At 37.4% G+C, this 25712-nt stretch overlaps 1 protein-coding gene across 1 annotated transcript; it reads left to right on the top strand.

Moving 5' to 3' along the window:
- The first annotated feature begins 21237 nt into the window (after positions 1–21237).
- LOC111881029 (transcription factor bHLH18) lies at positions 21238–24267 on the top strand. Its single transcript, XM_023877424.3, has 4 exons — positions 21238–21393; positions 21516–22072; positions 22676–23053; positions 23638–24267. Exons 2-4 carry the CDS (start codon positions 21518–21520, stop codon positions 23710–23712), a joined length of 1008 nt encoding a protein of 335 aa, XP_023733192.1. The 5' UTR covers positions 21238–21393; positions 21516–21517; the 3' UTR covers positions 23713–24267.
- Positions 24268–25712: the final 1445 nt, after the last annotated feature.

Raw genomic sequence — 25712 nt, forward strand, 5'->3', positions numbered from 1 at the left:
ATCTTTACCGACCACAAGAGTTTGCAACACATTTTCGATCAGAAGGAGCTCAACATGAGACAACGACGGTGGGTCGAGCTACTCAGTGACTACAAATGCGATATTCGTTATCATCCGGGTAAAGCCAACGTAGTAGCAGACGCCCTAAGTCGGAAGGAATATTCTGGTCGCAGAGTCAAGTCATTGTCAATAACCATCCATTCACAATTGTCTAAGCAAATTCAGGCGGCTCAACTTGAAGCCATGAAACCTGAAAATGTGACAAGTGAATCCCTTAGAGGAATGGACAAGAATTTAGAAGCCAAGGGTGACGGAGCCTTATATTTCATGAACCGGATCTGGACACCGAAACACGGTGGTTTTCGAGACTTGGTCATGACCGAGGCGCACAACACTCGGTATTCCATCCACCCAGGTTCAGATAAGATGTATCTGGATCTTAAAAAGCTATACTGGTGGCCTAATATGAAAGCAGAGATTGCTACCTTCGTAAGTAAATGCCTTACTTGCGCAAAGGTTAAGGTCGAGTACCAGAAGCCCTCCGGTTTACTACAACAACCAGAGATTCCAGAATGGAAGTGGGAGCGGATCACTATGGATTTCATAACCAAGTTGCCCAAGACAACGGGTGGACTTGATACCATATGGGTCATCGTCGACAGATTGACCAAGTCTGCACACTTCCTGCCTATCAAAGAAACTGACAAGATGGAGAAACTTACGAGAACATACATTAGGGAAATCGTATGGCTACATGGTGTACCTATGTCCATTATCTCCGATAGAGATAGTAGGTTCACCTCAAGATTCTGGCAATCACTACAACATTCCCTAGGAACAAGGTTGGACATGAGCACAGCCTATCATCCACAAACCGACGGATAGAGTGAGAGGACCATCCAAACACTGGAAGATATGTTGCGAGCCTATGTGATTGACTTTGGGAAGGCATGTGATACTCATTTACCCCTTGTCGAGTTTTCCTATAATAACAGTTATCACACGAGCATCAAGGCTGCTCCATTTGAAGCCCTCTACGGCCGAAAGTGCAGATCCCCTCTGTGCTGAGCTGAGGTGGGTGATACCCAATTAGCCAGGGGGCAAGCTTCTGACAGTACTCTCACCGGTCCGGAGATCATTCGGGAAACGACAGAGAAAATGGTTCAGATTCGTGAACGATTGAAAGCCTCTAGAGACCGACAGAAGAGCTACGCTGACAAACAAAGAAAACCATTGGAATTTCAGGTGGGAGACCGAGTCCTTCTCAAAGTCTCACCCTGGAAAGGCTTGATACACTTCGGCAAGCGTGGGAAGCTTAATCCGAGGTACATAGGACCTTTCGAGATTCTTGCAAGAGTCGGCCCCGTAGCTTACAAACTCGACCTACCCGACGCACTTCGTAACGTACATTCTACATTCCACGTATCTAACTTGAAAAAGTGTCTGTCCGACGAGACTCTTGTAATCCCACTCGACGAGATCGAGATCAACGAGAGCCTCATCTTCGTGGAAGAATCGGTAGAGATCATGGACCGTGAGGTAAAGCAGACGAAGCAAAGCCGTATCCCTATCGTGAAGGTTCGCTGGAACGCCAAGCGAGGACCGGAATTCACTTGGGAACGCAAGGATCAGATGAAACTGAAATACCCTCATCTTTTTGCTTAATTGTTTGTAACTTCTTATTTGCTTAAATTCTAATTTCGGGACGAAATTCCTTCTAACGGGGGGATGATGTGACAGCCCGAAATTTCCATTTTGTACGAACATTAGTTATTCAATAGAAGCTAGTCCAGTTTCAATGAATTTCAGACTTCTCCGAATAAGTTTGTGTACATTAGGGTTTACGTTTAAGGAGATATCAGGAGAGTGGATGCTCATGGGTTTGTGAAACTTGAGCATTTCAGAACTTCATAATGTTAGAGTCCAATTCCGGAATAAAAATATTTTCTGCCAAAAATATTTTAGGACTATAAATAGATTTTTGAACTAAATTCATTCATTATTCACATTTCCAACTAGAAAAAAGCCATTTTCTCTCTCACGGATCTTCGGGTTTTTATCCCAAATTGTGAGTACACTTCCCTAGTTGTGTTATAATGCTTACTTTATGCTTAATAACATAGATTACATGTCAAATATGTGAGATCCGGGAGTTTACCGCCCAAGAACGTTCTTGGGGAGTAAACTCCAAAATGAAGCTTAAAGGCTTTCTAGTCCCATTTCCTTGTTAGGTAACTAGCTTAGGATAATATGTATGTACATTTGAGACTAGAAAACAATCAAAAACACCTAGCTTAGGGTGTTTACGGCCCAAGAGTTTCTTGGACCGTGAACACCAAATTCAAGGGCTTAAATGTGCCCTAATCACTCCTAAAGGCTTTAGACATTAACCCTCAATTACTTCTAGCTAATTTGGGGACATTAACACATCAAAAACACCCCTTAAAGGGAGTTTACGGCCAAGAGAATATTCATAGGCCGTAAACACCAAATAAGGGCACCAAAGTGTGCCTAGGGTCCTCCTTAGCCTTAAACAAATGCCTAGAAATTATCCTACTTGTGTTTGGGACTTGAAAGAATTAAAACACCCATCCCATGAGAGTTTATGGCCGTAAACTCTAAGGGATGTGGTCCTTTGGCCGTAAACTCCTCAAAGGAGTATTATATATGCCCTAAACTACCCAAAGGATTAAACCACCAGGTTAGGCTTATTCTAGAAATCATATAACACTTCAAAACACCTATTACCACCAAGATTAGAGTTCACGGCCGTAAACTCAAGGGTTTACGACCGTAAACTCCTTTTGTGGGGTTTATTGGGTAGTAAACTCTTATATAAGGCCCTTTGGTACATTAAACCCCTTTAGCCTTGTCCTATAACAACCTAGAAGCAACCCTTAGGACCTATAACACTTATACAAAGTGTTTACATGTTCCTGAGTGTCCTAACTTATTTCATTAAGTTATTATTTGGCTAATTAGTTATATATATGCTCATTATATGATAACTAGGCTCGTACGTGTGAACAAGTCTCCGTTTGCCACCTAGCACGGTATCCGACACTACAATCCAATCCATTCACCACAAGTGAGTTCATACCCCTTTAATTAACCTTTGAAATACTTTTAAATGTTTTAAATACTTTTATGGGGGGGGGGGGGAATACAAGTTAAATACTTATAGTTATTGCATCAATCACATGTGATTACATCAATCACATGTGATTAATAACTAGAAAACCAATGATTTTATCACTGTTCAAACTGTTTATCAAACTGTTTTACTTCAAAATGTTTTACAAAATCTTTTATTTATCAAATGCTTTTATTAAACTCTGTTTTACTTCTTATAAATTGCATGCCCATATATGTATAGATATATAAGCAATGTTTAAAGGACTTAGGAAGGCCATCCGCCCTATTTCCTTTTTCTTGATTTGGATGTGGTCTGGTGGGATTTCGGGTAACCGTCTGAAGGTCGTTTCAATATTAATTATATATCAAATATACATATATAGACATAAAAGTACTTCCATATTCATGCGTATTAGACACATCATTAGTAAGTTACCATCGGGGTAACACAGGATCATACTACTACAATTTCTAGATCAATGAGTCAGTTCATTCATGAGTCTATACATTACATTACTATGAGAACTTATACATTACATTACTATGAGAACATATACAACTATACTAGAAAGAGAACATATACAACTATACTAGGAGGAGAACATATACAACTATACTAGAACGAGTAACATTACATTACATATACAAGAATACGTTAACAATGGTGATCCACTGTATCAGAACATGCCTTAAATGTCATGGTCCGAGTTGTAGCCAGAATTCTCTTGGAGGGAGAGCGTGAGTTTGCGTATAGATCTATACTGGATTGACTATGCTACACCTTGCTGCTAGCTACAGCCGGACCTGCAGGTCTGCGGGTGCCAAACGTCATTCTGTTATTACGACCATTTGTATGTCGTTGTTACCAGTCGATAGTATGGTGCAATTTATCACATAATACCTTAATATAAATCCGGTTTAAGGTAGTTAGTACAGCAGTAGTTCCTATAATACAAGACTACAGTACTACAATGATTTACCCATTACATATTTTTAGTGATTATTTCACTTAAACATTAATGTACAAACTATATTTGGTTAAATGATAGTTACACTTGGGAAATTACACACTTTTACAACAAACGAGCATACAAAACAGTTAAGCCTTGGTAGAAGGCTACTTTAATAGAAAATATAGGTTTTTCTATAAAATTCAAACTTTTACAAACACTTGCAAACATTTACTTACATTTTACAAACTTACACTTGAGACATGTTCAAACGTTTTTGATAACAAACATCGACACTAAAATACTTATGAACTCACCAGCTTAATGCTGATAAACTCTTTCAAAATAACTTGTATTCTCAGGTCATCAGTAGACAGGTACCGAGGCCAGCTTTTGAGAAGATGGAGCGCATTCAAGACTCATCTTATTATTTTGATTTACATTATTTTTGGTGTCTATAACTGTACAAAACACGCTTGTATTAAAATTATATATTTAATGCAATGGATGATGTTGTTTGCTTATTTACTTTTACTGTGTTGTGATACTTTACATGACGTCCTCCGCCCCAGAACGTTTCCGCCGTTCTTGGTTTTGGGGTGTGACACATATCTCCCCACTGCCAGCGTAATATGAAAATGTGATGCTTCTTCTGTTTTGTTCTACTTGCCGCCAACCACGAGTTGCCCTATTCCAACGCAAAAAGATAAATTGGGTTCACTTAATTTTAAAGGGATGGTGGAAAATTGGAATTGGGCTATTGAATTTAAGAAATGGGCTGCAATATTCAATCTTCATAATGGGCTGCCAAAACTAAAGTTGGCAGCTTTCTGTCCAGCTGTTCACAAGGCCAAAAATCATATCAAAACTTGTTCAAATCCGCTCATTTTTGTGGGGACGAGATTGATGAGTTAGGAAGACGTTCGTAAAATTTCAGTTCAATCGGACAACATTTGCCCCTCCGTCTGATCGGTTGAAGAAAGTCACACAAAGCTGGTAAAGTCCGAAAAATTAATTTATATTGCTTTGTTTTTCTTTTCGCTCCTGTATATGCTACGAGACTTCAATTTTGGTTGCAAGGAATTCGATGTGGCTTTAACGATGCTCCGAAATACTATCTTGCTCGAACAAATCTACACAAAAAAAGCTTAAACGAGTAAAAATATTCAAAACAATAAATCTAACGATTTAATGCGAAAAGAATATTAAAAATGTTAAAACCAAAAGAAAATGATTGCCAACATATATACAAAAAATCAAGTTATCATGAAGAAAAGAATATCATTTTGGAGTTGTGGGACTCTTTGGATCCAGAATAGCAACATCATTTGGAGGTATAAAGCTCTGAACTTGATTGAAAGTTGTTTAGATCTCGTTTAGTTATGAAATCATGTTCTTTTGGTCCCATAAGGTTGGTATTATGAGTATGGTTTACTCTAATCCGCATAAGTTGTCCTTTCAAACATTTTGGAGCATCGATAAGCATAAAAATGTAATCTTAGTTGTTAGTGTGACAACTCGAAAACTTCTACCCGGTACATCTAGTCAGTTAGTCTAAGTTAAACTCATTTCTGTTAACTCATAACACTGAATAAGGGTTCATTTAAACATTTAAAGCCTTGAGTAAAACCAAAGTTTGAATTAGGGATGGGTTGGTTTAAGATTTAGGGTTGCAAATAGGCAAAACACTCCATCAAAAGGAGTGTGTGACCACACACATGAGTATGTGGCCGCACACCCGAATGTATGGCCGCACACCCGAGTGTGTGGCCGCACACCCGAGTGTGTGGCCGCACATCCGAGTGTATGGCTGCACACATGAGTGTGTGGCCGCACACTCGAGTGTATGGCTGCACACACGAGTGTGTGGCCGCACACCCATCCTCCAGCCGCACACTCATCCCTATTTATACAGGGTGACCCTTTCACTCATTCCTTTCATTTGGCTGCACTCGACTTTCTCTCTCTAAAAACTTCATCCAAGAACACACTAAGGGCCTAAAAAACGTGAAGAATTCCATCATTTAGCTTGTTATACAGGTAAAACACCTAAATCTAAGCCTGCAACTCTTCATGTTCTTCGTGTTCTTAATCACTTGAAGGTGTATGGCCGCACACCTTCATAAGGTGGCTGTACACACCTCAAAAACCCTCCAAAGTGAGTTTTGGCCCTCTATCTCTTAGTTGGACTTGGTTTGAGCCTTGAAACACTTGAAAATCGACGTTGGAGACGAAGAGTGTACGGCCGCACACTCCTGTGTGCAACCGCACACACAGCCTGGCCGCACACCATGGCCGCACACACCTTAAAGGTGGCCATACACTCACCTAACGCAATCCTTTAAGGTCCTAACACTTAGTGCAAGTAGTCCCATGTTCCTAGAGTGATTTTCCATCACATTTAGTGGTGAAATACCTTCATTTGACTCCTTTATGTATCACTACATGTTAATTAGGATCAAATCATGTTCAAGGCTTCACTTGAACACCCAACTTTTCGTGCCGATCCTTCATTCAAATCACCCGAGGTGAGTTCATACCCCTATATTTTTCGTGTTTTTAATGTTTTCAGGGGGGAATACAAGCCAAACTCAAAGTATTTTATTAAGTTTTAAACTTATTAATGCAGTCCAACGATTTGCACGTTTAATAACATTTTTAGATATTTTATCTCTTTTTGTAATATGTTGAGCATAAGGGAAACTACTATTTTGGAAATCTAACTTCATAGCTTTCAGAAAGGTTTTTACAAAGCAGTTCTATATCAACTCTAATAAACTATAACGGGTATAGTTTGGGATAACCCTCTAGGCATTTCTACTTAATCAGATTTCATACAAGAATATGTATAAACTATGGCATATTTAGTTTATGTTATATGTTTTTCTCAGAAATATAAAGTACATTTATTCAAGGATAATTAGTGTTTTATGCTGATTTCTCGCTAGTAAACTAGATTATACAGAATTGTGAGGCGCTACTTCAATACTGTACCCTTAGGTGTATAGTGATAAATCCTTTTAGTATAACCAGAGTCTCCTGGAGGAAGAGCGTGAGATTTGTGACAATCCCACACCAAAACTGCTAGCTACAGTTTGGCGGGCACGCTTGTGGTGAACAAATGTCATTTAGCTTAACACCTGAAGAACGTTATAAAGGTATCTCGGTTATATCAAGTATGGTTATACGACTCGCAAATAAGTATAAACTAACTTTGTTTACGGACTCTCTTCTTCATTTATTTTATTTTAAGTAATAAAACTACTTTTATATATGCTGTTAGAAATCAAGGACTTCTAAACTGACATCTTGTCACACCCCCAAACCTGAACGGCGGAAACGTTCGGGGCGGATGACTTCATGTGGTAACGTAACAATTGAATACATAGTAAAGAAAGCAATACAACCATCATATATATAATTGAAAGTTTACATTTGTCAAAAAGTTACATGTTCAAAACCAATTACAATATGATGTCAAAATATGAGATTAAACTGGCACCGCAGCATCCCTTCATCAAAAGCATAATGATACCTGAAATTACCGATTCCCTGGGAAATACAAGTAATTTTGAAAGAGTAGATCAACATTTAAGCTGGTGAGTTTCATAAGTATTTAAATGACAATGTTTGTATGAAATGAAATGTTTTGTCCTTGGTTGTGTTGTGTTTAGAAAATCCTATATTTTCTACTAGTAAAAAAGTATCCTTCTCTCAAGACCAATGTTTGTTTCTAAAATGTATGTAAGTGTAAAATAACCAATGTGTTTGAAAACCTTGTAAATCAATGCATTTTGAATACCCCATGTGAGTTTTATAACCATACTATTGACTCGGAATGCCTATACACAACGTTCTTCAGGCGTTGAAATGTTATGACGTTTGTTACCCCAAATGGTGAACTGTAGCTAACAGTCAGGGCGCGGGTTGTCAAGCCCGTATAGATCTATACACAAACACCATGCTCCCCCTCCAAGGGATTCTGGTATATAATACAGGACTTGAAATGTGTACTCGAACGTACGTGAAGTTTATGTCTCACAAAACCGTGGTATAAAAACATATTTACGTGTTAAAATGTTCGTTTGTTCTTGTATATGAAAGTGACTTCTTGAAAATCATGTTTCTAGTATGTAAAAGTTAGCAATATCCTCGTAAAACTATACCTATTATAGTTTTCTAAAAGTGTGACTTGTTTGTTTAGAAAAATGCCTAGAAAAGGAATCACATTTTATAACTGTATAGATTTTTGCAGAGCCTAAGGTAGGCAAGTATACATATAATCTAAGAAGATGTTTAGTTTATACATGCATTACAACAATTTATATTTTTAAAGATGGGATTCTATTGTAATATATTTTGTATACGAGAGTTCCCTATAAAGTTTATAAATCACATATGATTCTACTTAATAAAAGTGTATAAAAATCTTTATATATAACACCCGATAGTAGTCGTGTGTTTTACTTGTAATTCCCCCCTTAGAAAGCATATAAAAGCATTTAGAATATTTAAAAAGGGTTAATTAAGGGGTATGAACTCACTTGAAAGTTTGAAGATAGCGAGATGGAAAACCGGGCAGAGTTTCGTCTCGGGAAACGGATTTTTCTCGGGATTCTCGGGAATCTCGGGAGTAAAATCGACCCTCGGGACTTGAGCAAAAAGACCAGAGCTTCGGGGTAGTGCGGGCACGGAAAACGAGGCAAAACGCAAGAAAATAGAGAGAGAATGAGCAAAATTTTTGGGAACCCTCGCATTTCTATTTATAGAGGGCTGAACCGCCTCGGTATGCGGGGTGTACACTCATACGCAGCGCGTACTCGTACGTCATGCATGACCGAGTCCTCGACTGCCTCGGCTTCGGATGGGATGGAAAGGGGATAGCTTCGCATAGGGGCGACGTGGACGGACCGAGACCAAGGCCCTCGCGTACGCGGGGAGTACGAGGTTACGCGGTGCGTAACTCGGATGAGGACGCTGACTCCTCCTTCGGATATTACCGGATTTTGAATTAAATTTATATATAATTTATTTAATAAACTTCAAAAAATCATATCTTCTTCATACGAACTCCGTTTTCGATGGTCTTTATATCCACGCGTAGGTGAGACTACACTCTACAACTTTCGTTTAGACTCCGTTGGCAAGTTCCGAAATTATTTTTATTATTTATTTATAAAATGACGTGATTAAGGAATTTCTTTAAAAATTCATAACTTCTTTATCTGATGTCGGTTTTTGCCAGACTTTTCACCGCTGAAATACCATTGTCAAGACCTTCGATTCTCGTTTAGGTCATTCCGGCCAAAAGTCGCTCGATCTCCGATTCGAGTTTTTAGCTGTCTGCTGCTAAGCCGAACTTGAAAAAATCTAAACTTCAATATACGAAGCCGGATTTGGGTATTCTTTTTACGTACGATCCCGGTTTAATGATATTAAACATAGTAGGTAGTTAAATAGAATCTTTTTGGACATTTTGTTATCAAAGTTAATTTCTTTAACTCAAAAGTGGTTACAATACTTGACTAATTAGGCCATTACAAAGAGTTAAAATATCGGGTTGTCACATCATCCCCCCGTTAGAGGGAATTTCGTCCCGAAGATTAAAGTAGTATAGATACTAGTGAACATGAAAGAGATGAGGGTACTTTTGTTTCATCTGATCTTCGCGTTCCCATGTGAATTCAGGTCCCCGCTTGGCGTTCCAGCGAACCTTCACGATGGGTATGCGACTTTGTTTTGTTTGCTTGACCTCTCGGTCCATGATTTCTACCGGTTCTTCCACAAAGTTGAGGCTCTCGTTGATCTCGATCTCGTTGAGTGGAATAACAAGAGTCTCATCGGACAGACACTTTTTCAAGTTCGAGACGTGGAAGGTTGGATGTATGTTACTAAGTTCACGCGGTAGGTTAAGCTTGTAAGCCACAGGGCCGATTCTGGCAAGAATCTCGAAAGGCCCTATGTATCTTGGATTTAGTTTCCCACGCTTTCCAAAGCGTATTAAACCCTTCCACGGTGAGACCTTTAATAAAATGTGGTCTCCTACCTGGAATTCCAAAGGTTTCCTCCTTTGGTCAGCGTAGCTTTTCTGTCGGTCTCTAGAGGCTTTTAACCGATCACGAATCTGAACGATCTTCTCTGTCGTTTCTCGTATGATTTCCAGACCGGTGAGAGTGCTTTCAGGAACTCTTCCTCTAGCTAACTGGGTATCGCCAACTTCAGTCCAGCACAGAGGGGATCTGCACTTTCGACCATAGAGGGCTTCAAACGGAGCAGCCTTTATGCTTGTATGATAACTATTGTTGTATGAAAATTCGACAAGGGGTAAATGGATATCCCATGCCTTTCCAAAGTCAATCACACAGGCTCTTAGCATATCTTATAAAGTTTGTATCGTTCTCTCACTTTGCCCGTCTGTTTGTGGGTGGTAGGCTGTACTCATGTCTAGCCTAGTCCCCAGGGAACTTTGTAGTGACTGCCAGAATCTTGAAGTGAATCTACTATCTCTATCGGAGATAATGGATATCGGAACACCATGCAGTCGCACTACTTCCCTTAAGTAAGTTCTTGTAAGCTTTTCCATTTTGTCAGTCTCCTTGATGGGTAGGAAATGTGCGGATTTGGTTAATCTGTCGATGATGACCCATATGGTATCGAGTCCACTCGTCGTCTTGGGTAACTTGGTTATGAAGTCCATAGTAATCCGCTCCCATTTCCATTCTGGTATCTTCGGTTGTTGTAGTAATCCTGACGGTTTCTGATACTCGACCTTAACCTTAGCGCAAGTAAGGCATTTACTTACGAAGGTAGCAATTTCTGCTTTCATGTTAGGCCACCAGTACAGTTTCTTAAGATCCAGATACATTTTATCCGAACCTGGATGAACGGAATATCTTGAGTTGTGTGCTTCGGTCATGACTACGTTTCTGAAACCACCATGATTCGGGGTCCAGATTCGGTCCATGAGATAGTAGGCTCCGCCACCCTTGACTTCTAGATTCTTTTCCATTCCTCGCAGGGATTCACCCGCCACATTTTCAGGTTGCAAAGCTTCCATTTGTGCCGCCTTAATTTGTGTGGATAAGTGGGAATGGATAGTCATAGTCAGAGATTTGACCCTCCGACCAGTGTATTCCTTTCGACTGAGGGCGTCAGCTACCACGTTGGCCTTGCCAGGATGATAACGAATTTCGCATTCGTAGTCATTTAGTAACTCAACCCATCGTCGTTGTCGCATGTTGAGTTCCTTCTGATCGAAAATGTGTTGAAGGCTCTTGTGATCTGTGAAAATAGTACTCTTTGTTCTGTATAAGTAGTGTCTCCAGATCTTCAGAGCAAATACCACTGCTCCTAACTCAAGATCGTGTGTCGTATAGTTCACTTCGTGTGTCTTAAGCTGTCGCGAGGCATAAGCAATAACCTTCCCTCTCTGCATAAGAACACAACCAAGTCCTTGATTTGACGCATCGCAATACACTATGAAGTCTTCTATCCCTTCGGGGAGGGATAGTATCGGTGCGGTGCACAAGGCCTGTTTTAGCGTCTGGAATGCCTTCTCTTGTTTCGCTTCCCAGCCAAAGGCCACGCCTTTCTGGGTTAATGTAGTAAGAGGTTTCGCAATGCTAGAGAAGTTCTTTATGAATATGCGATAGTAGCCAACGAGACCTAGAAATTGACGAATTTCTGTAGGTGTCTTTGGTGCCGACCAGTTCTCAATGGCCTTAATTTTGGAGGGGTCCACGTGTATCCCTTTCTCGCTAACAACGTGGCCTAAAAATTCGACTCTTCAAATCTAACATTCTCATTTAGAGAACTTCGCATAGATTTTCTCCGTTCGCAGTGTTTCTAGGACTTTTCGTAGGTGCTGACTATGCTCTTCCTCACTTCGGGAGTAGACAAGTATATCATCGATGAAGACGATGACGAACTGATCCAAGTAAGGACGGCATACCCTATTCATTAGGTCCATAAATACTGCTGGTGCATTGGTTAATCCGAACGGCATCACTACAAATTCGTAGTGTCCATAACGAGTTCGGAAAGCTGTCTTTGGAATATCCCCCTCTAAACTCGTAATTGGTGATATCTGGATCGTAGATCTATCTTTGAGAAGTAGTTTGCTCCTTGAAGTTGATCGAATAGGTCGTCAATACGGGGTAGAGGATAACGGTTCTTGACAGTAAGTTTGTTCAGCTCTCTGTAGTCGATGCACATACGGAACGATCCGTCTTTCTTCTTTACAAACAGGACCAGTGCTCCCCAAGGTGAGAAACTTGGTCTTATGAATCCTTTTTGAAGGAGTTCATTAAGTTGACTGGAAAGTTCCTGCATCTCTGCTGGTGCGAGACGATAAGGTGACTTCGCTACTGGGGTAGCCCCTGGAACTAAGTCGATTCTGAATTCGACTTGGCGTTGTGGTGGTAATCCTGGTAGATCTTTTGGAAAGATATCGGGAAAGTCGCGTACTATTGAAATGTTCTTGATGTCCTTCAGTTCTTGACTTGTATCAACGATGTGCGCTAGGAATGCTCGACAATCCTTCCACAAGCACTTTCGAGCTTGGATGCACGAAATGATGCGAAGGTTTGTACTTGATTTGTCGCCGTAGATAATTAATGTTTCGTTGTTAGGGAGATTAAGACGGACTGCTTTCTCAAAGCACATGATGTCGGCGCAAAGAAGACTCAACCAATCCATGCCGACTATGACATCGAAACTTTTAATTTGGACCGGCAAGAGATTGATTGGAAAAGAATGGCCGTCTAAAGTTAACGTACAGCCCATGTATATGTAGTTAGTGTTTTCGGTTTTTCCATTGGCCATCTCTACAGTGAATGATTTTTCTAACTTGCTAGGTTTAGGTTTAAGTGAATGAATAAAGTTTTGACTCACGAAGCTTCTCTCCGCTCCACTATCGAATAATATGCATGCATATGAATTATCGAGAAGGAACGTACCAGCAACTACAGTTGGGTCAGCTACAGCTTCGTCGTGGCCTATCGCCAAAACTCGTCCCACACCGCCGGTGCCTGCTGCCTTAGGGCAGTTCCTCTTGTAGTGGCCCACCTCGCCACAACTGTAGCAAGTCTGGCCTACACCCGCACTGGGAACTTGAGTGATCGGTTTTGCGGGGTCCTTGCAGAAACGGGCTGTGTGTCCCTTTCTGTTGCAGTTGGCGCACTGCATTTCCCGACAAGGTCCATGGTGGTGGTAAGTGCATTTGGTGCACTTTGGAAGGTTACCTACATAAGGCTTTGTGGGGTAGGGATTTGTAGGGACTGTAGTAGGTACAGTGGCAGCATTCATTGAAACCAGTTGTTTCTTTGCGGATTCTTGGGAAGACCCACCCTTCCCTTTATTCCATACTCTCTTCCTGTTGTTGTTGTTGTTGTTGTTGTTGTTGTTGTTGTTGTTTCCTTTCTGTGGCTCTGGTGCAGAAACGGTTGAGTTCTGATGACCTCCGTAGTCAATCAGAGATTGTGCCAGTTCCTTAGCACTTTCAAAGGTGTCAGGTTTGGAAGCTAACACGCTTGATTGTATTTGGGGCGTCAGTCCCCAGATGTACCTTTCTATTTTCTTGCTCTCGGGAGCAATCATATCTGGGCAAAGGATTGCCAGATCGCAGAATCTGTTGGTATAAGTTGCGATGTCGGTACCAACCATTCCGAGAGTCCATAGTTCGTGTTCGAGCTTTTGAATCTCTCCCTGTGGGCAGTATTCTCTCATCATCATGGCTTTTAGGCTCTCCCAGCTTATGGAGTTTACCACTATCAGGGTAAGTACTTTAACGTGGCCATTCCACCAAGTTAAAGCTCTATCAATAAGGGTGAAAGTTGCAAATTTGACTTTGTTGTGCTCGGGACAGGAGCAGATTTCAAAGACTGACTCTGTCCTTTCAATCCACTGCCTCAGGGCTATCACACCACCAGATCCATAAAACATCCGGGGCTTGGCATTAGTAAAGTCCTTATAGGTGCATTCTCGGGGTGGTCCATGACTCTCGCCATGGTTGGATGGGTGTGTGCCAGATCCCGAGCCATTAGTACTCGAGTTGTTGATCTGTGACATGGCAGCTGCTACCGCTGCGGTGACTGCTGCTTGGAACATAACAACATCAAATTGAGGTGGTGGAGGTGGTGGTGGTACAGGCGCTTCCCCACCGTTGCTTCGCCTTGGATTCCTACGCGGAGGCATCCTTCAACTATAGGTTGAAAAGGTAAAGATAAGAATTCCATAGAATAGAAAATTAATGTGTCTCGTGAACTAAATTGCTATAGTTCAACAACAGATGCTAGTATGAGTCTTAAAATAGAAGAATGAAAGTTATTTGTAAGACTGAAAGTATGAAACAAGTATTTGGTTTCTCAAAGACTTTTCACGGTTCGAACGAAATACTCAACGTAGTAATAATAGTGTCACTTATATTAATACAAAAGTTGATACAACGATCATGAAAATTTGACCCCTATAAGGGTCTCCGATTACAAAGTTCGAGAAATTTAAAGACTTTTAGCCGAGGTCCTAAGCTATAACAAAATTTGAGTCTTTGACAAGCACTACTTGCAATGTAGGTTGCGCTTGGAGCTTGACTCTGCATCTGATTGCTTCGACTCCATTAGACGCCTATCAAAAGCGGCTTGTTGTTCCCTCAGTTCAGCGAGGGCTGCAATCATTTGTGCTTGGAATGCCTCGGTTTGGAGTTGAGCATTGTCTTGTATCTTGTCCAGCCTACGGATGTCAGAAGTGTGAACCTGCACTTCCACGTTGACATCCCGGAGTCGGCTAGCTTGAACTCCGGACTGATAGGACTGATTGGCTAGCTTACCCACCATTACCGGGAGTGCCCGATCAGCCGAACCTCCGCCGCGGACATCATAGAAGTCCCGGCACATGCCGTAGGGAGGGCGTATGCCTTGTTGTTGGCTCCAATGATGGAGGTGACTTCCCCAGACGGGAGTCGGTCCTTGAAAGTTCCTTACGAAGACGGGAGGTTGAACGGGTGGTGGATCGATCACTTCCGGCTCGGAGTCGGTACCGGAGTCATCATCCACTTCTATGGGTTCCTCGTCCTCTTCGGGATCATCTTCGACCCATCCTCCGTTGCCTTGGTTAGGAAAGTAGGGGTCGCCGGGGTGGTGAAATCCAGCCATTTGACTGTACGAGAAATAGGGTTATAAGAATTGAATAAAGTTAAAACATGTAAAACATGTAAGTTAAACTAGTTTAGGTAGCAAATACTCCTATAGTATTTAAATTCTTGTGTTTGATTCTAGTAACAGTTTGGTAAGTTTCGACTTGTTGCTTACTACGATCATTCCTCGATATACGTTGGTCCAATCTCGGGCAAATATAGTTGATCACGTTATATTTGTCCAAAATCTGATTACATATATCGAGTCTTAATCGTAGTGTCAACTTGTCTAAATACTTGTTGTATAGTTAGATATCAGGAAAATAATTTGTTGTATACATGTATTTGTACTTAAATGAACTATCAATTTAAGTTAAACGTAACGCTGCTTAAGCGTAAAAAGAAAAATGTTTTGTCAGAGAGTGTTAGTCCCTTAAGCATTTATAGTTTGTATATCTTATGTGGTTCGATATACTTAGTTCACTATAAACATTGCTCTGATACCAATCTGTCACACCCCCAAACCTGAACGGCGGAAACGTTCGGGGGCGGATGACTTCATGTGGTAACGTAACAATTGAATACATAGTAAAGAAAGCAATACAACCATCATATATATAATTGAAAGTTTACATTTGTCAAAAAGTTACATGTTCAAAACCAATTACAATATGATGTCAAAATATGAGATTAAACTGGCGCCGCAACATCCCTTCATCAAAAGCATAATGATACCTGGAATTACTGATTCCTTGGGACATACAAGTAATTTTGAAAGAGTAGATCAGCATTTAAGCTGGTGAGTTTCATAAGTATTTAAATGACAATGTTTGTATGAAATGAAATGTTTTGTCCTTGGTTGTGTTGTGTTTAGAAAATCCTATATTTTCTACTAGTATAAAAGTAACCTTCTCTCAAGACCAATGTTTGTTTCTAAAATGTATGTAAGTGTAAAATAACCAATGTGTTTGAAAACCTTGTAAATCAATGCATTTTGAATACCCCATGTGAGTTTTATAACCATACTATTGACTCGGAATGCCTATACACAACGTTCTTCAGGCGTTGGAATGTTATGACGTTTGTTACCCCAAATGGTGAACTGTAGCTAACAGTCAGGGCGCGGGTTGTCAAGCCCGTATAGATCTATACACAAACACCATGTTCCCCCTCCAAGGGATTCTGGTATATAATACAGGACTTGAAATGTGTACTCGAACGTACGTGAAGTTTATGTTTCACAAAACCGTGGTATAAAAACATATTTACGTGTTAAAATGTTCGTTTGTTCTTGTATATGAAAGTGACTTCTTGAAAATCATGTTTCTAGTATGTAAAAGTTAGCAATATCCTCGTAAAACTATACCTATTATAGTTTTCTAAAAGTGTGACTTGTTTGTTTAGAAAAATGCCTAGAAAAGGAATCACATTTTATAACTGTATAGATTTTTGCAGAGCCTAAGGTAGGCAAGTATACATATAATCTAAGAAGATGTTTAGTTTATACATGCATTACAACAATTTATATTTTTAAAGATGGGATTCTATTGTAATATATTTTGTATACGAGAGTTCCCTATAAAGTTTATAAATCACATATGATTCTACTTAATAAAAGTGTATAAAAATCTTTATATATAACACCCGATAGTAGTCGTGTGTTTTACTTGTAATTCCCCCCTTAGAAAGCATATAAAAGCATTTAGAATATTTAAAAAGGGTTAATTAAGGGGTATGAACTCACTTGAAAGTTTGAAGATAGCGAGATGGAAAACCGGGCAGAGTTTCGTCTCGGGAAACGGATTTTTCTCGGGATTCTCGGGAATCTCGGGAGTAAAATCGACCCTCGGGACTTGAGCAAAAAGACCAGAGCTTCGGGGTAGTGCGGGCACGGAAAACGAGGCAAAACGCAAGAAAATAGAGAGAGAATGAGCAAAATTTTCGGGAACCCACGCATTTCTATTTATAGAGGGCTGAACCGCCTCGGTATGCGGGGCGTACACTCATACGCAGCGCGTACTCGTACGTCATGCATGACCGAGTCCTCGACTGCCTCGGCTTCGGATGGGACAGAAAGGGGATAGCTTCGCATAGGGGCGACGTGGACGGACCGAGACCAAGGCCCTCGCGTACGCGGGGAGTACGAGGTTACGCGGCGCGTAACTCGAATGAGGACGCTGACTCCTCCTTCGGATATTACCGGATTTTGAATTAAATTTATATATAATTTATTTAATAAACTTCAAAAAATCATATCTTCTTCATACGAACTCCGTTTTCGATGGTCTTTATATCCACGCGTAGGTGAGACTACACTCTACAACTTTCGTTTAGACTCCGTTGGCAAGTTCCAAAATTATTTTTATTATTTATTTATAAAATGACGTGATTAAGGAATTTCTTTAAAAATTCATAACTTCTTTATCTGACGTCGGTTTTTGCCAGACTTTTCACCGCTGAAATATCATTGTCGAGACCTTCGATTCTCGTTTAGGTCATTCCGGCCAAAAGTCGCTCGATCTCCGATTCGAGTTTTTAGCTGTCTGTTGCTAAGCCGAACTTGAAAAAATCTTAACTTCAATATACGAAGCCGGATTTGGGTATTCTTTTTACGTACGATCCCGGTTTAATGATATTAAACATAGTAGGTAGTTAAATAGAATCTTTTTGGACATTTTATTATCAAAGTTAATTTCTTTAACTCAAAAGTGGTTATAATACTTGACTTATTAGGCCATTACAAAGAGTTGAAATATCGGGTTGTCACACATCTCTACCTCTAGGACGGATAACATGTTTTTTCTAAAATTGATGGTTTATTTCCTACTAATAGACACTCTTTCAAGACCGCTTTTCATAAGAAAATACAGGATTTTCTTGAAGAACACTTTTCAAATGGATTCAAAGAACATTTTCTCACTAAAACTAAATGCTTATGAACTCACCAGCTTTATGCTGATATTCTTTCAAAACTGCTTGTATTCTCAGGGAATTAGTAAACAGGTACTTCTAGAAGTTCGGAGAAGACGAAGAGTTAGAGTCGCGTCTGTCTATTTTACTATTGCTATGAATAAAACTATGTATTAAACAATGTAAACATTTTCACATATGTATTCAATGTCTGGTTGTGTTTACTATGCTTTCTATGATACAATTGTTATGATACTATACATGACGTCAGCCACCCCCGAACGTTTCCACCGTTCCGGTTTGGGGTGTGACAGTTAGATTCCTTCCATACATGAGTTTAAAGGTCTTAATGGGTTAAGTAGTTAGGGTTTTTGTGTTTGGGCATTTAATGGCCATGCAAGACCATAAAGTTGGAAACTTTGTGGTTAAGGATGTTATTTTAGGGTTAGATATGGAATATGGACAAAAGAGCTTAAGGATTAAGCTCTTAATAAGAATGGAAAGAAGTCATTCGCGAACGCTAGGCATAGCCCAGTAATGCTTAGCGTTCGAGGTCAACACAGTCTGTTTTGGTCAATGCTTGTGTACGCCAAGCATACAAGCTGAGTACGCTGGGCGTACTCAGCTGTGTTGACCAAGTTTGACTTTGACCTATTTTGACCAAGTTAGACCTAAGGGTATTTGGGTATTTTGAGTGGTATTTGAGATTGGTCATTATTTGATGATTAGGTTACCGTTTGAGCTGATATTCGTAGTTGTGTCCTGTTTAGTGATCTTTTTCAGACCAAGATGTGAGTTTTCCTCGCTGTACTTGTGGGACGAAGGCACCAAGGTCGTCCCATTGGTTTGATATAATGATATATATATATATATATATATATATATATATATATATATATATATATATATATATATATACACACACACACACTAATTGATGATATGCTGAGTATATAGTAGATTTGCATGATTGTATGATGGTTGCTGATATGCGTTAGGCTGGTATATCTGTAGGACTACCTATGATTTCTATATGTACAATTATCTGTCTGCTGAATATTCTTTTTATATGTTATAGGTCGACATGTTATGTTGGGGTTGTGACTACTACTTTGTACTGTCAGTCAATAGACCGAGGTAATCCAATCGAAAGATTATGGGTCAAGGTATTCCAACCGGGAGGTTGTGGACCCAGTACGTGACATGAAGGGTAATCCAACTGGGAGGTTGTGGGCTAAGGTAAGCCAATCGGGAGGTTGTGGACCCAACATGTAGGATTGTAGATGTTATGTGTTGTGTGGTGGTACTTTGGGGGAACTTAGTAAACTTCGGCTTATAGTTTCAGTTTATTGTATCAGGTACTTCAAATGACCATGACAAAGTGAAGACGTGATCGTGCACATCCTTCGGTTTTATGTTATTTGGATTTTAGGATACTCTGATTACTGAAAGACACTTTTGAAATAATGGTATTGTAAACAATTATGGTTTTAGGTTGTTTTTGAAAAATTAAAATTTATTATGATTTTTGGGATGTTACCCTAGCATTGAATAAACTACCAACAAGATGTAACATTTATAGTATATGTATTGACGTTGCTTCCTTGTTGTATCCAATGTGTGAATTGTACTTGGAATTATGGGCCTTTTTTTTCGTACAATTTGTTTATTGGGATTTGGAAGAAAAGTTACAAATTGGTGGGGAATTTCATTTTGCAGATGATACTCGTTTGATGATTGGTTAGCTTGGTTCGTTTATTTATAATCGGATAGAGTTGTTAAAGATTACATGGAAGCCACATGCTTTACAATTCGGTAGAACGTTTGGTTTTATCGAAATGGGTGCTTTTTTGGACTTTGCTACTATTGATCCCAAAAGTGTGTTGTTGTTTTTTATATAATATTGTCACTCATTTGCGTTTAAAACCTAGTTGGGTTGGGTTGTTTCAAAATCTCATTCTTGTTATTTCTTTGGGAAATCTCTGATAAAGTCTCAATATTTTGAGTCAGTTTACGGTTTAATCTCAACTTTTATTTTTTAAATATAAAAATCCCGATTATTTTATATTTTGCCCAAATTAACGAAACAATCTTTATTTTTTTTTTTCAACAGAAAATGACAAATTATTGTATACAATCAGATAATTAAGACTTTTCTGTTTCAAAATTGAATGTTGGGATTAAACCGTAAATGGACCAAAATGTTGGGACTTCATCGGAGATTTCCCTTATTTCTTTCATGTAGTTGTTTCGGTTAGTCCGGTTCTTTGCTAGCTTAATATAATTGTTTCTTTTCGGGGTTTTGAGTTTTTCATAAGTACATGCGTCTAAAACCTAGTTGGGTTGGGTTGCTTCAAAATCTCATTCTTGTTATTCTTTCGTATAGTTGTTTTGGTTAACTCAGTTCTTTGTTATTTTCTAGCTTAATAAAATTGTTTCTTTTCAAAATCTCATTCTTATTATTCTTCCATATAGTTGTTTCGGTTAGATCAGTTCTTTGCTATTTTCTAGCTTAATAAAATTGTTTCTTTTCTTAAAAATATGTTCACATAAATATGAGATAACATACAGGACATCCCAATGTTTCTACTCTTACACACTAACCTCTATCTACAAATACCACAATCAAATGCGTGAATCTATCAATTGGATTGATCATAACACACCATTACAAAAGAAGTAACGAAGAATCATAACATTACATTATCTTCAACACCAACAAAGATATCATTTCATCCAAGTTAACATTCTTTAAGTTTGGTAATGTTTACTAGAAATTGATCTTGGATTATGATGAAATGTCTTATTATGGCCTTTAATTCAACAAAAAAGCAACCATTGGAGTTGCTCCAACTGCACATGTCAACAACCCAATTTAAAATTCAAATAATGGTTCACATCCAAGATCTTCAAGGGTTGGACTGAACATTAGTTGATTTATAAAAAATAAAAAATAAAAAATAAAAAAAAAGCCTCATCACCAGTTTACCACCAATAATTTCATGAAAAAGTCTTTGAGTAACCCCTTAATTATTACACATTGCATAATTAGTTTTAAAATCCAAGTGATACCATCAATCGCCAACCATGATTTAATTAATCTTTATTCTTATTCAAGCAGTCGTGTCCAGTGCATTTTGCCAACCCCTAGAGAGAGAAAGATCAATAACTGGCTTCTAAATTATAGCTATAAAACTTAAGTCGATCTCTCCATAACAAAAGCGATTAGCCAAAAAATAATAAAGCTCTGTTCTTTATACCAAAAAGGTAAAACTTATCGTCTATTCTCATATTTAAATGCGATTTTTGATTTGGGTATTTCTATTATCTGCTGAATCCTGTAAAGCTTTCAGAATCTAACGTTCCTGTGTATATTTTGATATTTGCAGGAATGGAGATTTCACATTTCAGAAACTTATCAGAATTGACAGGAATGGAAGACGCCTCTTTCAATTTCCAATGTCCAGTCAATTCATTCGATAATCAACTAGATTCAATGGGGATTTCAGGTACGTTTGGAGGAGACAACATGGATCGTATCCATGGTCAATTAGGCGTGTTTGACATTTACAAACCTGTCATGGAACCATCTTCAAGACCATGTAAACAGCTCAAAACAAGCAGCTGGAATTCCTCCATAACCACTGATCATTCTCATTCCTTAATGACTCTGAATCTATCTCAACAAGCAACACTCCTAACGCCTAAAGAAGAAATGACAGTTTCTTCAAAGAGCAGACATGGCTTTATTCGTGATACTCATCTCCATTTTAGCAATCAAGAGAGCTCTGGTTTTAATAAAAGTCATCATGGTGGTTTTGATGTTGCGAAAAATAGTAGCAAACATACACCAGCTCAAGATCATATATTAGCTGAGAGAAAAAGGAGAGAGAAACTTAGTCAGAGGTTCATAGCTCTATCTGCTTTAGTTCCTGGCCTTAAAAAGGTAAATTTTCTTTTCATCTTTCTTGAAAGTACTTACAGAGAGTTTGTTTGCTCCTGAAAATATTTATGGGTTTTTGATAGTTCGTATTTTTATGCAAAAAGATGGTTGATTTATCATTCAAATGTGTCGAAGTTGTGAAGTGTTAACATTTTTTTTTGCAAAAAAAATGGTTGATTTTTCATGTTGATAGCTCAAATTTGTAAAAAGTTCACATTTTTATGGGTAAAGATGGTTGATTTTTTTATTCGGATACCTCAATAGTAAAAAGAAAAAAAAAAGTTCATATCTTTTATAAAAAATTAGTACTTACGAGACCTCAAATTGTAAAACTTTTGTACTTTTATGTAAAAAGTTCAATTTTTTATGCATAAAGATGATTGATTTTTAGTCTGATATCTCAAAATTAGTATTTTTTTTTTTTTTTTTGTATTTATATGCAAAAATATGGTTGATTTGTCATGCTAATACCTCAAAATAGTAAAAAAGTTCATATTTTTATACAAAAAGATTGCTTTTTCATCACAATACCTCAATATTGTAAAATGCTCCAATTATTTAATTTTTTATGGGGTTTTGGTATTAATTAGTGTGATTATCTTATAGATGGATAAAGCTTCTGTTCTTGGTGATGCAATCAAGCACTTGAAAACTCTACAAGAGAAAGTGAAGACACTTGAGGAACAAATCAAGAAAAGACCAAATACAGAATCAGTAGTTTTTGTTAAAAGATATGAAATGTTAGCTGATGTTAATGAAAGTTCTTCATCAAATGAGAATTCTGGTGGGCCCATTCATGATCAACTCCCTGAAATCGAGGCAAGATTTTTTGGCAACGATGTTTTGATAAGAATTCACTGTGAGAAAAAGTCTGGTGTTCTTGAAAAGACATTGATTGAAATAGAGAAGCTTCATCTATCTGTGATTAATAGCACTTGCATGACTTTTGCAAATTATGCACTTGATATAACGGTTATTGCTCAGGTAAAAAGTTTATGTTTTTATGCCAAAAAAACGGTTGATTTTTCATTATGATAGCTTAAAATTGTGCAACTTTTACATTTTTATGCATAAAGATGGTTGATTCTTCATTATGATACCTTAAAATAAAAAAAGTTTACATTTTTGTTAAAAAAGATGGTTGGATTTTTCATTTGGGTATCTCAAAATTGTCAAAAGCTCATATTTTTATGCATAAAGATGGTTGATTTTCATTTTTGATTACTCAAATTTGTAAAAAGTTTATATTTTTTTATGTAAAAGATGGTTGGTATTTCATTTTAATGCCTCAAAGTTAGAAAAAATTAATATTTTTATGCAAAAAGATGGTTAATTTTTCGTTCTGTTACCTCCAAATAGTGAAAGATTGTTGATTTTTCACTATGATACCTCAAAATTGTAAAAAGTTCACATTTTTATGCAAAAAGATTGTTGATTTTTAACTAGATGCCTCAAAATTGTAAAAAGTTCACAATTTTATGCAAAAATATGGTTAAATTTTCATTCTTATATCTCATGATATTGCATATGAGTCGAACTAATTAAAACCCATATGAATATTTTGGCAGATGGATAAAGAATTTACCATGACAATGAAAGACCTCATGAAGAATCTACGTTTAGCTCTCAAGCAATTTATGTGAAGATTATACCCTCTTTTATATTTTTTTTCCTTCTTTTTCCTTTTTCTAAATGGTGACTGAAAAGCCAGGATTTTCCTATCACTTTAAACCATTTTGATGCCTTAAAACCTTGTTTTGCTATGGGGTTTATTTTGCAAGAGGATTTTTTTTCTCAAACTTTTTTTCATGGTTGACTTGTTGACCATGATAACAATCCTTTTGTTGTGAAGTAGCAACCTCTTTGGCTATAAATTTGTGGGCATTTTTTTCTATAACTTTTCACTTGAATCTGATAGGGTTTTTAGATGGATGAAAAAACAGGAGTATGAATCAGTTGAAGTGTTTGGTGATGAGTGCTTTATAGGTCTATTAATGTCTCTTTTGTTGTGTAATATGTTTGATAAATCTTGATTTATGGTAATGCATTAAGTTTGTAATAATTTCCATGGAATAATTCTTAATTGTTTTTCATACTTTTGGAGAGAATAGGTCAGTTTCTATTGTTTATGTATATTCATACAGGTATTTTATGTTTTAGAATATTGTTTTTCTTTATTTGAATTGATTTTAGTGCAATATATAATTATATAAAGATAAAGATGTTTTTTGTATCTCAAATTAGTTGGAATGAATAATGATTTATCAATTTCTGACCTTGACCATATGTTGCCATCTTCTTACCTAACATTTTATTTTTAATCTTTTATAATTTGACTATGATGTATCAAAATAAACTCTTTTAAATTTTAAAACAAGACAACTATTTTTTTTATAAAAATATGACGACCCCTTACCCCACCCAAAATAAAATTAGTTAAAGCTATACATCACAAATTTCGTTTGTAAAGTTAATTATTTTCTATGCATATGCAATTATGCATGTTGCCCTTTAAATTGTTATAACTTATTCTTCATTACAAGCCTACCATTATTTGTGTAAATTCTTAAAAAAATATCTTAATTTTCAAGAAATGGTTTTAAACAAGTAAATAACAAAATCAACCTGGTTTTTCCATCATCATCGAAATCTTAAAGATTCTTAAAATCACGATCGTAGGATAATACGATCATATCTAGGTAAATCAATCATGATCACATGTGAGTCGTTTTTGGGTAAGATCATAGTAGGATCATACAATCAATTGTATGATCGTTGCTATTTTTTAATTTCTAATAGTTTGTCTTGGACTAATTAAGTACATCGAATATGAACCCTATAATACTTGTTTTGAATTGTTTATTATTAAATGATGTATTAGGGAATCATTTATTGTTAACTTAATGTTTAGCTAATTGATACAAACATTTTTCTGTTTTAAAATGTTTTTGGTAGAATCTTACAATCTCAGTTCAATCTTACGAACACGATCTTAAAAATCGGAAAACGATCATATATAGGATCTTGATCTTGACAGCCTTAATATTGTTTTTTAAAGGAAAGCATAACACAATATTTCTCTATCTTTTTCAACTAAATCTCATCATTTTTAATAAAATATATTAAAGGTTAACTGATTGTTATAATAACAACCAATATCACTTTGGTATTAAGTTGGATAATAAACTATTTGGGTTGTTAAATAGATTACTCAATTCACTTTTCGTTCTTAAATATGTCACAACTTATAATGTGTCATCGTTTTATAACATACGCATGCATACTTTGTATCATATCATCATTAATGTGTCATGTAATGTGTTTGGCTATTGAAATTGTCCTGAATACCATATGACATTAAATTCAATAATACAACCTTTTTTTTATTAACAAAAATAATTGATTATCCAAAAAAATAATTAATTACTATATCAGCAGAGATCCGGTAATCCTCTTAGGTCAATGGTTTAAGGAGATTATGATACTCTTAAGTAATATAAATATATTATAGTGGACCAAAAATCTGGTTCCAACAGATTTATGTTTAATTAAAAATTAGTAAAAATAAATATAAAATATCTTCATTGGGTGGCAGTTTGACCTTTCATTATGAACTCATTTGTTTGAAAGTAAAGCTCGTAAA

Source organism: Lactuca sativa, chromosome 9 (genome assembly GCF_002870075.4).
Source record: "Lactuca sativa cultivar Salinas chromosome 9, Lsat_Salinas_v11, whole genome shotgun sequence".
Lineage (NCBI taxonomy): Eukaryota > Viridiplantae > Streptophyta > Magnoliopsida > Asterales > Asteraceae > Lactuca > Lactuca sativa.